At 48.1% G+C, this 15,420-nt stretch overlaps 1 protein-coding gene across 1 annotated transcript in view; it reads right to left on the reverse strand.

Annotated features, from left to right (window-relative positions):
• Positions 1–6,292: 6,292 nt before the first annotated feature.
• LOC124798839 (LIM/homeobox protein Lhx3-like) overlaps positions 6,293–15,420 on the reverse strand; it is a 556,731-nt gene continuing 547,603 nt past the window's right edge. The window contains exon 6 of the mRNA XM_047262370.1: positions 6,293–6,340. Coding sequence (XP_047118326.1) covers positions 6,293–6,340 — 48 coding nt within the window. The remainder of the gene's footprint in view (positions 6,341–15,420) is intronic.

The raw sequence follows: 15,420 nt of genomic DNA on the forward strand, positions 1-15,420 counted from the left end.
GTTTAAGGTACCGTAAGCCTCAACTAATTGTTGTTATTAAATTTTGTTCGAAACTTGTGGCTTCCAATAAATGGGTTTCAGGACATATCCGTACTATGAAATTTCTCAGAATGCCGCAAACTCCTTCTTTCGTGTAGCGTAAAAGTGGGGGACTTTATAACCGAGATCTTACTTTGCGACAACAGCGCGCTGTAGCTTTTTATTCTTAAATATTGTAATTCGGTTCTTAGTATACAGTTATGCTGCAGCGTGTACTTGAATATTGCCGCTATTAGTGATGGAAGCTACAAAAATACCTATGCATTACACTTGAGCTGGCCGCAAAACCGTATTATTTGCAGGTGGAAAGGAGTGTTTGTAGATTTCTTGGAAAGTTTCTGCTGCTGCCGATATATCTGAAGAGCTGACTAACTGAAGGTAAGTCTGTATGAACAAGTGATATGTGTAGACCATTCTTTATAAGAGCTATGTTTCACAACAATTTTCTTCAGGGATGAGAAAGTGAAAAATGTTATTTCTGTATATTATACATGTAATTTTGTGGGAGCACACATACCTGCAGATACGTATGACAACTGAGATTGTAGAAAATAAGTCTCATTAATAAAATTAGGGACACTTGTAAATGGTTTAGTAAAAATGCAAAAGTTTCATTTTGCTTTATAACTTTGTTTCTAGATACGAGGTTTTGTTTTGGACAATATTGTATTAAAGTGTCACGAATGTTTTTTGTCGTACCAGTAAAATTGTAGCTAAGTATGTAACAGCCTGATCTAATTACCTTGCTTAGAGGATACAGTGTTGTGACCTATGTTTTTCTGACATGGTCCCATTGAACATATGTATAAATAAGTGTGTAAAAATTTTACTTAATTAACTTACTTAATGTAGTTTGCATTTTTTCTTTCTTTTTTTGCTTCAGTGGGGATAGACCTATAATTATTTGAATTTTAAGAATATTAGAAAAATAAATCTCACCAAACTGGCAAACATTTCGACAAATGTTCTTCTGGTGATTGATGAAACAAATCTAATAAAGCTGTACAAATTTGTAACGAAGTTATAACTAAATGGTTCAAATGGCTCTGAGCACTATGGGACTTAACATCTGAGGTCATCACACACATCCATGCCCGAGGCAGGATTCGAACCTGCGACCGTAGCGCTCGCGCGGTTCCATACTGAAGCGCCTAGAAGCATTCGGCCACCAGCGGCCGGCGAAGTTATAACTGTATGTCATAAAAAAGTACTAGGTATTCCCAGCTCCCCCGCCGGCCGGGGTGACCAAGCGGCTCTAGACACTTCAGTTTGGAACCACGCGACCGCTACGGTCGCAGGTTCGAATCCTGCCTCGGGCAAGTATGTGCTGAATTCCTTAGGTTAGTTAAGTTTAAGTAGTTCTAAGTTCTAGGGGACTGATGACCTCAGATGTTAAGTCCCATAGTGCTCAGAGCCATTTGAATCATTTGAACCCAGCTCCCCCGGTCTTAAACTTCATGTTAGAAAGTTGTCCTGACCCAAGGGAGAGGAGGTGGGGGAGTGTAATTTTGTTACAATTAATATTGTGAATGCGTCATTGCACATAAAAACATTGTTGGCAGCGAAATCACAGGATAAATGTTAATTTTATATGTGGAAATTATTACAGTGCGTATTTGTGTAAGTTATGTTACAAAAGCTCTAAAAGTGACGCAAAGTTGCCCACTTTTTCCGTACTAAAAGTAAAAACTTCTCGCCATCCATGTTTTGTGGGTGTCCGCCTCCGTAGCTGAATGGTGACCGCGACCAGCTGCCATGCGGGCTGGGGGACGCGATCTCGATTTCCGGTGCTAGCAGGGAGTTCTCCTTGGTGGGAGGACTCGAAAGAGGCGCACCGAGCTTCGTGAGGCCAACTCAGGACCTACTCGACCGAACAGTGGCGATACCAAGGTCAAGAAACCCAACAACGGCTGGGAGAGCTATGTTGGCGGTCGGTCGGGCCGATTGGTCCGTACAGGGCTAGAACGTGTAACTTCACCTTTACCTTAAATATTTCCCGTGTCACAACGTCGCCTGATTCGAATGAAGAAAACAAACTGACTAGATTCCGCCGACCGTCGTACGAGGTTCGGGCGTTGAGATCAGTTGCAGCGAGACCGCGACCGTACTGGTGTTCCGCTTCGAAAACTGTCTTCGGCCGACGTCGGTTGTCGGCGGAACGCCCCGCCGTCGATGCCCCTGTGACCGCAGCCTTAAGACGGCAGCCCAGTACCTGGCCGCTACATAGCCTGCCGCCCACGCGCGAGGCCGCCCGCTGCAGGTCGCAGCGGTTTCTCGAGCTGCGCGCCATCGAACGCGCCGCAGGCTCTAAATGAATATTAAAACGGAACGGCACGGCCCGGGGATGCGGACGGATTAGCCGTTTCATCAGGCAGAGTGCCTGGCCAGCCGGTGCCCGTCTAATCCACCCGCCGCCACCCGCCTACATAGCGCTGCTCAAGGAACGCGACTTGACTCTGCCCGCTCCGCTCCTCCCTCCCTAATCACAGCCGCAACACTGACTTTGACTCCTACAACGCTGTTCTCGTGGACGGTCACACTATCGGGGGCTTCCGGCAGTAAGTCGATGGAAACACTGTGCGTGATGCTCGGAATTTACCCCACCGACATTCGAGTAATTATTAGGTACAGGACTGGGAGATACTGGGTAAAGACACGGAGCGAGGACAGAACACTGGAAATTACTGGTCAACATATTACTGAGAACTAGCAACTCATCCACTGTCGGACGGATTGCTGCCAAAAGGAATGGGAAACAAGTGATAAGGACCGCCACCATTTCGCCTTTTTCACGGCCATGAACACACCTCTGAAGATTTTTCAATCCTAACTGGGATATGGTTTGCACTCTGGTGACAAAAGTCATGTGACACCTCTTAATATCGCGTCGGATTTCCTTTCGCCCGTCGTAGTGCAGCATCTGAACGTAGTACGGACTCAAGAAGAGGTCTGAAATCACCTGCATAAATATCTATAGCCACCCACAATCGCGAAATCTCTGGCTAAAGTTCTCGCGATGCAGTTGCGTAGGTACCAGCTGTGGCCTGTGAGAAAATACACTGAAGTGACAGAGATCATGAGATAGCGATATGTACATACGCAAATGGCGGTAGTATCACGTACAAATTGTATGAAAGGGCAGTGCATTGGCGGAGCTGTCATTTGTACTCCGGCGATTCATGTGAAACGGTTTCCGACGTGATTATGGCTACACGACGGAAATTAACAGCCTTTGAACGCGGAATGATAGTTGGAGCTAGACGCATGGTACGTTTCATTTCGGAATACTTTAGGTAATTTATTATTCAGAGACTCACAGTGTCAAGAGCGTGCCGAGAACACCAAACATCGGGTGTTACCTCTGACCACGAAAAACACAGTGACCGACGGCATTCACTTAAAGATCGACAGCAGCGGCGTTTGCATCGAGTTATCAGTGATAACATACAAGCAACACTGCCTGAAGTAACCGCAGAAATCAACGTGGGACGTACGGTAAACGTACCCGTAACGAGAGTGCGTCGAAATTTGGCGTTAATAGGATTTGGCAGCAGACGACCTACGCGAGTGAATTTTCTAATAGCACAACACGGCCTGCAGCACCTCTCCGGGGTTCATCACCATACCGGTTAAATCTTAGACGACTGGAAAACCGTGGCCTGGTGAGATGAGTCCCTACTTCAGTTGGTTAGAGATGATGGTAGGGTTTGAGGTGGTGCTGACTCCACGAAGGCATGGACCCAAGTTGTCAACAAGCTACTGTGCAATCTGCCTGTGGCCTCAAAATGGTGTGGACCATGTTTACATGAAATCGACTGGGTTCTCTTGGCCAACTGAACTAATCAGTGACTGGAAATGGTCATGTTCGGCTACTTTGAGACCATTTGCAGTCGGTCATGGGCTTTATGTTCCCAAACAACGACGGAATTTTTGTGGATGACAATGCGACGTGTCAACGGACCACAGTTGGTCGCGATTGGTTTGATGAACCTTCAGGTCAATTCGAACGAATGATTTTGCCATCCAGATCGCCCGACATTTACCCCATAAACCCTGCTCCTTCTGAGCCAAATTTGGTTGAAATTGATCTAGAGGTTTGGGAGGAGATCTCAGGCGTACATATACTCTGCTCTATGTACACAGAGATATCAGATAGCTTATCTCCATCCTAACTACATCAACAATGTACACTCTTTTTATCTGCTGTCCATCAGAAGATAGCCACTGGCTGCACAAAACCAGTAACGGCACTCTGAAATAATGATGTGATGGTGTCGTAACAAATATAAGAAAATGGAATAACCTAATCTATGATTCTGCACCGGCCGCGGTGGCCGAGCGGTTCTAGGCACTTCAGTCCGGAACCGCGCGACTGCTACGGTCGCAGGTTGGAATCCTGCCTTGAGCATATATGTGTGTGATGTACTTAGGTTAGTTAATTTTAAGTAGTTCTAAGTCTAGGGGACTGATGACCTCAGATGTTTATGTCCCATAGTGCTCAGCGCCAAGCCGGCCGTGGTGGCCGAGCGGTTCTAGGCACTGCAGTCCGGAACCGCGCGACTGCTACGGTCGCAGGTTCGAATCCTGCCTCGGGCATGGATGTGTGTGATGTCCTTAGGTTAGTTAGGTTTAAGTAGTTCTAAGTTCTAGGAGACTGATGACCTCAGATGTTAAGTCCCATAGTGCTCAGAGCCATTTGAACCAATTTTTTGCTCAGCGCCATTTGAACCATTTTTATGATTCTGCTTATTACTAAATGGAGCTGCATGAACAGTGTAACGCTCAAAATGGCAGCTTGCAGGACAGGAAGGTGATCCAGACCTCGATTGAATCGGCGTGGGGAATTGACAACCATGAGTGGAGGAATGGCCAGCCTGAGAGAGCTTTTTAGGCCGTTTCCGACGTTTTTTTGAGCAAATGCTGGGCTGGTCCCAATTTTCCTTCTCAGAAAATACGCACACTCAAAGCAGTTTACTTGGTACACAGATAAGTGGTGCATGACTTCCGTCCCTTAGGTAACTTACGACTGTGATGACAGGAAGTGCATCGCGCTGAGAAGTAAACTTAAATTGACCAAATCCTGGAGTAGAAGTTAGCCTATACTACGAGGAATCAACGTCAAGTAAATGACGTACTAGTTCATTATCAAATGACAATGGCGGTAGAATAATGTTCGGATGAGTCAGGTACCTTATTACCTAGAAGAGCTGTCTGACACTACTGTCTTTCATTTCCTGGTCACCTGTAATTATTTCGCAAGCAAAACATTTTCATTTCTTCAGCTGGCCGTGAAATGGCATTCCAGCGAACGCGAGTGAGAGAATAGAAACGCGAGGCTGTTCTTTTGATTCAGCTGGAGGAAGCAGCAGCGGCCGTAATTAAATTAAACCGGTTAAGAGGGCCCGTGCCGCGGCTGTTCCTCTTGTTTAGCGCTGCTTCCGCCGCCGCCGCCGCCGCCGCCAAGTTATTCGCCACAACAGAGGCCGTGGAGGTAATTATACCTGCGCAATGCGCGCGCGATGCGATGGCGTGCGGTGCGGCGCGTCGCGATGACGGCGACTCCGCTGCTGCGACCCGGACCCCGGATGGGTCGGGCGACAATAATGATAAAAGTAATTGGAACGGCAGATTCATCACGCATTACGCGATTAGTTCTGAGCAGGCGTTTGCGCCGGCCAGGAAGGACATTATACGACTGCCCCCTCCATTAGACAGACAGTGGATTTAATTAATACAGGTGCCGGCATGCACATTCAATTATACGGCGCGCGGGGCTAAACTCTTAATGCCTGCCCGTGTGCGCGCCCGAGAGAGAGAGAGAGAGAGAGAGAGAGAGAGAGAGAGCGGACGGACGCTCGCGCATGCGCACTGCGGAGATGGCGGCGCCCCGGGGTGGTCGACGGTGTGTTAGGGGTGGAGGGGGTGAGACAAGGGGGGGAGGGAGAGCGCAGACGAGGCGCCGTCTTTTGCGAGGCGGCGTGCACTAAACTTTAATACAACTATGCCGTAATAACAGAGGAAGCCTTTTCTGCCAAATTGACCCCGAGGCAATTAATTATACCTTTGCCCGCCCGGCCTTCCCCGAGAGAGAGAGAGAGAGAGAGAGAGAGAGAGAGAGAGAGAGACTACAAAAGGGCCCGGTCGGCTGCGCTCGCGGAGGTTTTGCCATTACTGGAGGGGGGGAGGCTAACTTAATAAACAGGATTTGTTCAGCGGCCGGCGAGCGGCGCCTCTGCGCGCGTATATGTCCATGTCAGCGAGTGTATCTGTATGTGAGGGCGCGCTTGAAGCCGGCGCGGTCCTAACACAACAAAAGATCAGCGCATTACACAGGGCATGATACGGGCCTGGGCCGGTCTGTAGCTGACAAAGTCTCGCCGCCGGGACTCAGCTGGCTGACTGGCTACGCCTTTGGCCCGGCCGCCGAGCCTCGGGGCAGGCAGTAGCGGGCAGCAACTGGGAGCCAGTAGGCGGTTGCCGGTAGCCCGAGGCCGGCACACACCGCTTCCCTTTGTCCCAGATGGCAGCCAGGCGCCACAGAGGCCACGGTTAAAACGCAGCCCCACCGTGTCAGCCTCGCTTCTCGGGTATCTGACGCTTTATTTTTTTCCCCCCTCTTCCAAAACCGGTCGTCGACTTTACCATCACAACGATCAGCGGCGAGAAGCAATTCGAAAGCGGTCAGCTCTAACTCAGAGATGCAGCAAAAGATCAACGCTCTATAACGCCGCGAGTTCAGGCAACAGCACTCGACGTCGTAAAAAGGACACGTAGTAATACCCTGGGGCAGCATTATGCCACAGTGTCCGCTGGGGGATGCCGTTCTGACTGCCAGTAGTCAGTGCTCGCTACTTACCAAAAACAGGTACACTTTGGCCCGCGCCGTACGTGACATTTGTGTTACGGTGCTCGCTTATTTCCAAAAAAAATTGTTCAAATGGCTCTGAGCACTATGCGACTTAACTTCTGAGGTCATCGGTCGCCTAGAACTTAGAACCTAATTAAACCTAACTAACCTAAGGACATCACACACATCCAAGCCCGAGGCAGGATTCGAACCTGCGACCGTAGCGGTCGCCCGGCTCCAGACTGGAGCTCCTCGAACCGCACGGCCACTCCGGCCGGCGCTTATTTCGAAGTCCGTATCGATCCCAGTGCCGATTTTTCACTCAGATGGCGCTTTGGCGTTAGGCGGTTGTTTCCGTGTGTGATCGCTGGCCGGCGCTTAGCTGGAGGCGTGTGAGGAATGAAGAGGTGGCTGCCTTGGCGTGAAGACAGTTCGGCTCGGCTGGGGTTGTTTGCGTCTGGAAGCCGAGTGGGGCCCGATGGGAAGACCGGACCGTGATTTTACGGTTAATAGTGTGGACAGCGGCGTGGTGTGCCGTTTAACTTGATTCGCAAGGGGAGCAACATCTCGTCTGTTGTAGTTTATCGAGCCTGAGTTTGAAATACCTTCTATGTGCGGCGGGATGTCATTTCGTCCTCCTGTCTCTCCGTCGCTGGGATTGCTATCCTCGTTTACCGTCCCTTGGATGTATATCTATGGGCTACGCTGCTCTCCGTACTCTACTAGACGCTGGTGATGGAAGTGCGTCATCAGCGGCACGGTAGTCTGGGTGCTTTATGTTCGATTTTCAAGTGCATAGTCTTCGAGTGGCACTCTTTAGACTTTGCCTTGCGCAGTTAGATTGGAGTTTATTTTGTCTTGTGGTGCTTCCGCTTTCCGTCAACGAAGGTTAAGCTTGATTCGGCACTCCGTACGACGTTTGACACCTCAGCAGGCGGGTCGGAGCCACCTTCGTGACTAAACGGAAGCCTTTGGACTGAGAGGTCTTGTGTTTTGCATATTGTTCATAACTTGTTGTTTTGGTATTAAGTTGGCTGAGGTTTCCTATGGATTTCCAGGCATTTGATCTGTTATCGGGCCCGGGCTAGGTCTCGTTATTTTGAAGGTCGGTCCTTGTTTTGGCTTAGTACGATTTTGGTTTACTGCCTGTTGGTTCTAGTAGTACGCCGGGTCGCTGTGGTTGTGTTGCATTTTGTATGGGGCTGTGTGCTCGGAGCCGTGGAGTACCATTTGTGTGAACTGCTTCACTGGGGAGTACTGATCGGGCCATTCTTGGTCCTCTTTTGTATGAAATAATTTTATTATTATTTTAAAGTAACATTATCATTTAAATGTTTTAATTCTTGTTGCGTTAATTGCAAATTGGGTACTGAGAAATTTAGTAGTGTAATTACGCAAGATTTAATAGTGACACATGCCCCTTTACCTGTTTCGTAATCTGTTAATTACCGAAAGACCTTAAGCTCATACTCATATGATGTGATTTTCTTAAATTATTGTATTTTTGTGTCATGTTATTGTTTGTTTTTAATTTGCTGATCACTGGTGTACTGTTCCCAGTATTGAAATGTTTCAGGTATCTATTACTTGGGTGGAACGCGCGGAACCGCAACGGAGAGTGTAGTTGCGTGCCTTACGTGTCCGTTGTCGGCGTGGCCTGGTGTCCGTTGTTTGTTTTAGTGCAACTGAGTTAAGTATTGTGTTGCCTCCTCCCTTGCGGCCCCGTCGTGTTCTTCTCATGAACATTTCCTTCAAGGCAATTTAGTTAATTTTATGCTAGTATTGTTTTAATTTCTTACGTTGGTAAAATTGTGCGGCCTTCATTATGCACACTGTTTGCCATAGCGGAGTTGATGTGCCATTGTAATTTCTTAAAGTCCATTGTGTGTCCCCTTCCTGATACATATTGTGTGTCATAGATTTGAGTATGACAATTATAATGTCTCACATAACATGATGTGTGTGTATAATGGTGCAATAAATGGATGATTGTTATTTCTGTTTTGGCGCCCTTCATGCGTCCTTTCTTGTCCCTATTGGTACGCTATCCTTGTACTTGTGTTGGTAGCCCACATTATTTGCAGAAGCAACGAAACCGATTTGGTGCATAGAAATACTGTTCAATCGGCCAGGCAGGTCATCGAATCGGCAAGTCATTGAGTCACCGTCTGTCACTGGTTATCGTGACAGGATCGCCTTCCAGGGGGTCCAGTCGTACCATTCATAGGCTGGGTGTCGAAGTGAGAGCCTCCTAGCCACCGAACAACCAAATGTTCCCCAGCTACAGACGCCGCCAAGCTGGGATTAGGTTTCCGGATCTCTAAGCCCCATTCCACTGGCCGCCAATGTGGCCATGCGCTATTAATATGAAGTGTTGGAAAGTAATAAAGGGATTCAGTTGTCATCGAGCGGGTTTTGACACACACTGATCCACCAAATTCCACCACGTAACATCCACATACTGTGCGCTTTAGGAGTACACCGAAGAAGAAAAACAGTCACTCCGAGCTGGCATGTTAAAATGTTATTCCCTTTCTATCCTTAAAGATGACCTCAATTTGGCAAGGGAGACAGTCAACAAGTTTCTTCAGGTATGCCATATCTGGCTGTAACCGCTCATTAATGATTACATCCAATAGAGTAAGAGATTGCAGGGATACGGACAGCTATGGTGCATCCACTGTTCTAAAGAGTCCCAAATATTTTTATGGCGTTAAGGTTTGGTGATCTAGCGGGGCGCCCGAGGGGCGATAGGGTGCGTAGGTGCTTGTCAGACCAGAAGCGTATGCATATAGCCATTTGAATACAGTTGTTGTCATCTGTGGAAGACAGCATTGTAGAAAGCATACTCATCATGAAGATGAATGAGAAGGGAGCAACAGCTGTCACCGAAAACGCTGAAATAAAGATTCTCGTTGACATTCACCATAACCTGAATGAGTGGGACCAAGCCATTGTATGAAACTGCGAAACAGCCCCACCAACACAACAACATCAGTAACAACAGAAGCAGCAGCAGCAGCAGCAACAACAACAACAAAAACAACAAAACGTCACAGAATTACTCCAGCCTGACCTACATACTGCAGCCTAAAGGTCTCATTTCTACTCAAGGTTCATGGTAACATCAATAAGCGGACCCAAATCTCTGTCCAAAGTCCCTCACACACCTCCCTTCCTGAAACCTCACAGAACTGCTCACAGCCTGATATAGTCTTCACAACCTACAACACTCATTCGGCTGTTGGTGTACTCAACACATTGCGTTATTTGAAAAGAGATGAATCGTGACCTGTCGAACCACACTAGACGCCTCCAATCATCTAGTGGGTAGTTTCTGTGCTGACTATTCCGTTGTAGAAGTGTAGCCTTATATGATACTGTTAGCAACCGCGTTTCGCAAGGCCCACGAGTCAAAAATGTTAATTTCATGGAATTTCCTTGGAAGAGTCCACTCGGATAGTGGTTGGAATGGGTCTTCATTCACCAATAGCAGCCTTATCTGTTGGATTTGAAACTGTCAATGAGAAGGCATCATACTGTAATAATTCCCTGTCAGTCAGCACCTTTTAAGATCTCTGTTCTTACATCGTGTTACATGGCTGCGAGTGGTACGGCATTCCTTGTAAATGAATTGGAGAGTACAGCACACCGATAAATCCGGCAATCTCGCTCAAGGTATGGCAATTGGTTGTTAAACTACAACAGCTGCTTTCTGCCATACTGTCCCGTTTCCACGTAGACCAATCTTATTGCGTTGATTGCATACCATTGTCACTTACAGGACGATTCTATTGCCCCTATCTGTGGGTTTTATGCAACCCGCAACACCTCCAAAAGGCATGTGCGAGATCTTCGAATTCTCTCACTCGCCATACGCAAACTATTAGTCCTAGAGAAAATGAACATGAACATTTTTGTTCGTGCACTGGGATACGTTTCGCTGGAGGCCACAGTTTTCAAGTTATTCAATAAAAACGCGTTTGAAGGTCACTTTTGTAGGTATTTTTTAATAATTCGAAAAATATGGCCTGTAGCGAAAACGTATCCCAGTGCTAAATTTAATTACATTAAATTTCCCGCCGGCCGTTGTGGCCGAACGGTTCTAGGCGCCTCAGTCTGGAACCGCGCGACCGCTATGGTCGCAGGTTCGAATCCTGCCTCGGGCATGGATGTGTGTGATGTCCTTAGTTAGGTTTACGTAGTTCTAAGTTCTAGGAGACTGATGACGTGAGATGTTAAGTCCCATAGTGCTCAGAGCCATTTGAACCATTTAAATTTCCCACATAAAGATGCTGTTCAATTTTTCTGTACGACTAATACTTTGGAAAATATAAAACTCCCGTTCGTCGTATTTGAAGGTGTCGAGCTTTGCATAAAACCCGTAGGTGCGTCTGCTGAATCACTGCGTATACACCACCGCCCAGTACCAGTCCTGCAGCAACTACAGCACTCTAAAGTGACCACTGCTCTCTTTTAGTGGGACTGACTAATATTTGTCAGGTAGGTGCAGAAATTACGCCTGGTATCGGCTTTGGGCAGTAGTGGGGCCTTGCCGAGGGTAGTGGCGATGTTCTGCGACCCTGCCTTGTGTAGCAGGCAGCCAGCGTGTGCAGCGCGGGACAGGGCGCCCGCCGGCGCCTGCGCCTGCTAGCAGAGCAGCTACTGGCTCTCAGAGGGCCCCGGCTCTGCACGCCGCCGCCGGCGTGTTGGCGCTGCCTCTGCCTGCCCTTTGTGGACGCGGGACACGGCAGGTGCCTACTGTCTACCCTCCCTGCTCCCCCCCCACCCCCACCACCAACATGCAACGCTATTCCTCCCAGACGCTTGCTTTGCCTGTTCCTACCTGTCCAGCCCTCCCGTCTGCATCGTCGGGTTGCGTCTTCCGCCGCTGGATGTTTTATGATTACCATAGCAACTGCCAGCTTTCAGGCAATGTTGGCGCAGATCTGACGCCATATTTGTCGGAAGAAACTTCTACAACCCCTGTTTTCAGCTGCCACAGTGGCAATGTTGCGCGTCTAGTCGGAAATTGCCAGCTATCTCCCACGGCTGCGCAAAACAAAAAATATCTCGCGCATATGCACAGTTCCTATTTTTCAGTTTTTGATGTGCCATTTCGTGGCGGGATGGGAGAGCTACTTTCTGGGTACATCTTGCACTTCTTCATTTACATCCAGACAGCTCCTACTCACCACACCCTGTCCCCTCCCCCCTCCCTCCACAGTGGAACCGTCTGTGCACTCGTATTCGCAATCAGCTCTACATGCAATAAGTGTGTCTGTGTCTGTGGAGGGGGGCGGGGATATTACAGAGATCATAACACCCATGCCCCGAAAGAATATTTACTAAACAATTACGCCAAGGTACGTGGCTGTCCTCCCTCATTCTGTTTGATAACCGAGTAGCAGGAGATGTGTTACGAGTGTAGGCCTCTTTTGTGCAGTAGATAACGGAACTTTTCTGTGGGATCAGTTCAACGTCGTCGTTTCGCACCATCTTTACAATTCTGGCAGTTTTTCAGTCTCCTAATATTCACCGTATAACTTCGTCCACTTGTGAAAGCCGCAGTATCATCGTCGAACTGCGTGAGGATAAGATCATTCTTGGTCGGGTTATCTCTCACATATACAGGGTGAATCAGAAGGAAAGGTACATGCTTTGACAGGAGTAGGTGTTAGTGACGCACCCAACATTCTGGAAAAAAATACTGGTTCTTGAGGCGACAGTGGTCAACCACTGACTTCTAGTATCAGCCGCACGCAGTAGACGTCAACAAGTGTATGAGCCTGAAGATGACGTTGTTACAACGATGAAACTAGGTGCCAAAATAAAATCGACACCTTAAACGCAGCTGGAGGAATTTCTTCATTTTTAATATAAATCCCTACTTTAAGTTTCCAAAAAGTTTGTGAATTGTGTTTTCTGTCCTTGGGGCGTTACAGGAGGCATAATGCTGCATATGCGTACTGATCTCCACATCTTTGGACACGGTACACTCACCGATTAACGATATTGTGACACTGCACTCCTTCTCCACTTGAGTCTTTTTAGGGGTGCATTCGGCCCTGGTTTCATTTTTATGGGTTAAAAGTGCGACAGCTTCGAACAGTGCGGGTGGGGAGTTCTTGCAACGAGAGGGTGTTAGGCGAAAGGACTGGTCTGACCATTCTCTCCACTTAAATTCCATCGAGCTTGTGTGGGATCCGTTTGGTAGACGTTTTGTAGCACGACTGTGTGGATGAACGAATATCCACCAATTGTCAACAGCGCTGGTGGAGGAATGGAAAATCCTACCACAAGAACTCCTTACCAACCTAATGACCAACCTGGGAACACGTCGCGGAGCAAGCACTGCCGTCCTTGGTGATCAGACACCCAGTTTAGAACCTTTTCCCCCATTTTGTAATGTCCACGGACCCATTACGAATCGACATCCAGCTGTGCTACTTGGCGGTAAGACATAATGGGAAAGTGACTTTCGTCTTTAATTTTTACAGATCTCTGCATATTCCCATCAAAGGAACCAGTGGTTTATGCGGGAGATTTTTCACTTCTTGGTTGCCACTTTGTCTAGGCTTGGTACTTTCTAAGGCCTCTATGATAACAGATTTTACTTCGGTATTATCAGGTCGGGATCCGTTGCGGGTGGATCTGTCAAGTTCCTCCGCTCTATAATGGTGTCATGCACTTTTAGCTGAGTCGGTGGCAAGGGCATCACGGATTAGTCAATGGGAGGTGCTGTCGAATTCTTTCAGTAAGTGGAGTGTCTAAACTACTGGCCATTAAAATTGCTACACCACGAAGATGACGTGCTACAGACGCGAAATTCAACCGACTGGAAGAAGATGCTGTGATACGGAAATGATTAGCTTTTCAGAGCCTTCACACAAGGTTGGCGCCGGTGGCGCCACCTACAACGTGCTGACACGAGGAAAGTTTCCATCCGATTTCTCATACACAAACAGCAGTTGACCGGCGTTGTCTGGTGAAACGTTGTTGTGATGCCTTGTGTAAGGAGGAGAAATGCGTACCATCGCGTTTCCGACTTTGATAAATGTCGGGTTGTAGCCTATCGCGATTGCAGTTTATCGTATCGCGACATTGCTGCTCGCGTTGGTCGAGATCCAATGACTGTTAGCAGAATATGGAATCGGTGGGTTCAGGAGGGTAATACGGAACGCCGTACTGGATCGCAACGGCCTCGTATCACTAGTAGTCGAGATGACAGGCATGTTATCTGCGTGGCTGTAACGGATCGTGCAGCCACGTCTCGATCCCTGAGTCAACAGATGGGGACGTTTGCAATACAACAACCATCTGCACGAACAGTTCGACGACGTTTGCAGCAGTATGGACTATCTGCTCGGAGACCATGGCTGCGGTTACCCTTGACGCTGCATCACAGGCAGGAGCACCTGCGATGGCGTACTCAACGACGAACCTGGGTGCACGAATGGCAAAACGTAATTTTTCGGTTGAATCCAGGTTTTGTTTACAGCATCATGATGGTCGCATCCATGTTTGGCGACATCGGGGTGAACGCACATTGGAAGGGTGTATTCGTCATCGCCATAATAGCGTATCACCCGGCGTGATGGTATGGGGTGCCATTGGTTACACGTCTCGGTCACCCCTTGTTCGCATTGACGGCTTTTTGAACAGTGGACGTTACATTTCAGATGTGTTAACACCCGTCGCTCTACACTTCATTCGATCCCTGCGAAACCCTAGATTTCAGCAGGATAATGCGCAACCGCATGTTGCTGGTCCTGTACGGGCCTCTCTGGATACAAAAAATGTTAAACTGCTGCCCTGGCCAGCACATTCTCCAGATCTCTCACCAATTGAAAACGTCTGGTCAACGGCTGCGGAGCAACTGGCTCGTCATAACACTCTTGATGAACTGTGGTATCTACATCTACATCTACATTTATACTCCGCAAGCCACCCAACGGTGTGTGGCGGAGGGCACTTTACGTGTCACTGTCATTACCTCCCTTTCCTGTTCCAGTCGCGTATGGTTCGCGGGAAGAACGACTGTCTGAAAGCCTCCGTGCGCGCTCGAATCTCTCTAATTTTACATTCGTGATCTCCTCGGGAGGTATACGTAGAGGGAAGCAATATATTCGATACCTCATCCAGAAACGCACCCTCTCGAAACCTGGCGAGCAAGCTACACCGCGATGCAGAGCGCCTCTCTTGCAGAGTCTGCCACTTGAGTTCGTTAAACATCTCGGTAACGCTATCACGGTTACCAAATAACCCTGTGACGAAACGCGCCGCTCTTCTTTGGATCTTCTCTATCTCCTCCGTCAACCCGATCTGGTACTGATCCCACACTGATGAGCAATACTCAAGTATAGGTCGAACGAGTGTTTTGTAAGCCACCTCCTTTGTTGATGGACTACATTTTCTAAGGACTCTCCCAATGAATCTCAACCTGGTACCCGCCTTACCAACAATTAATTTTATATGATCATTCCACTTCAAATCGTTCCGCACGCATACTCCTAGATATTTTACAGAAGTAA

Source organism: Schistocerca piceifrons, chromosome 5 (genome assembly GCF_021461385.2).
Source record: "Schistocerca piceifrons isolate TAMUIC-IGC-003096 chromosome 5, iqSchPice1.1, whole genome shotgun sequence".
Taxonomy (NCBI): Eukaryota; Metazoa; Arthropoda; class Insecta; order Orthoptera; family Acrididae; genus Schistocerca; species Schistocerca piceifrons.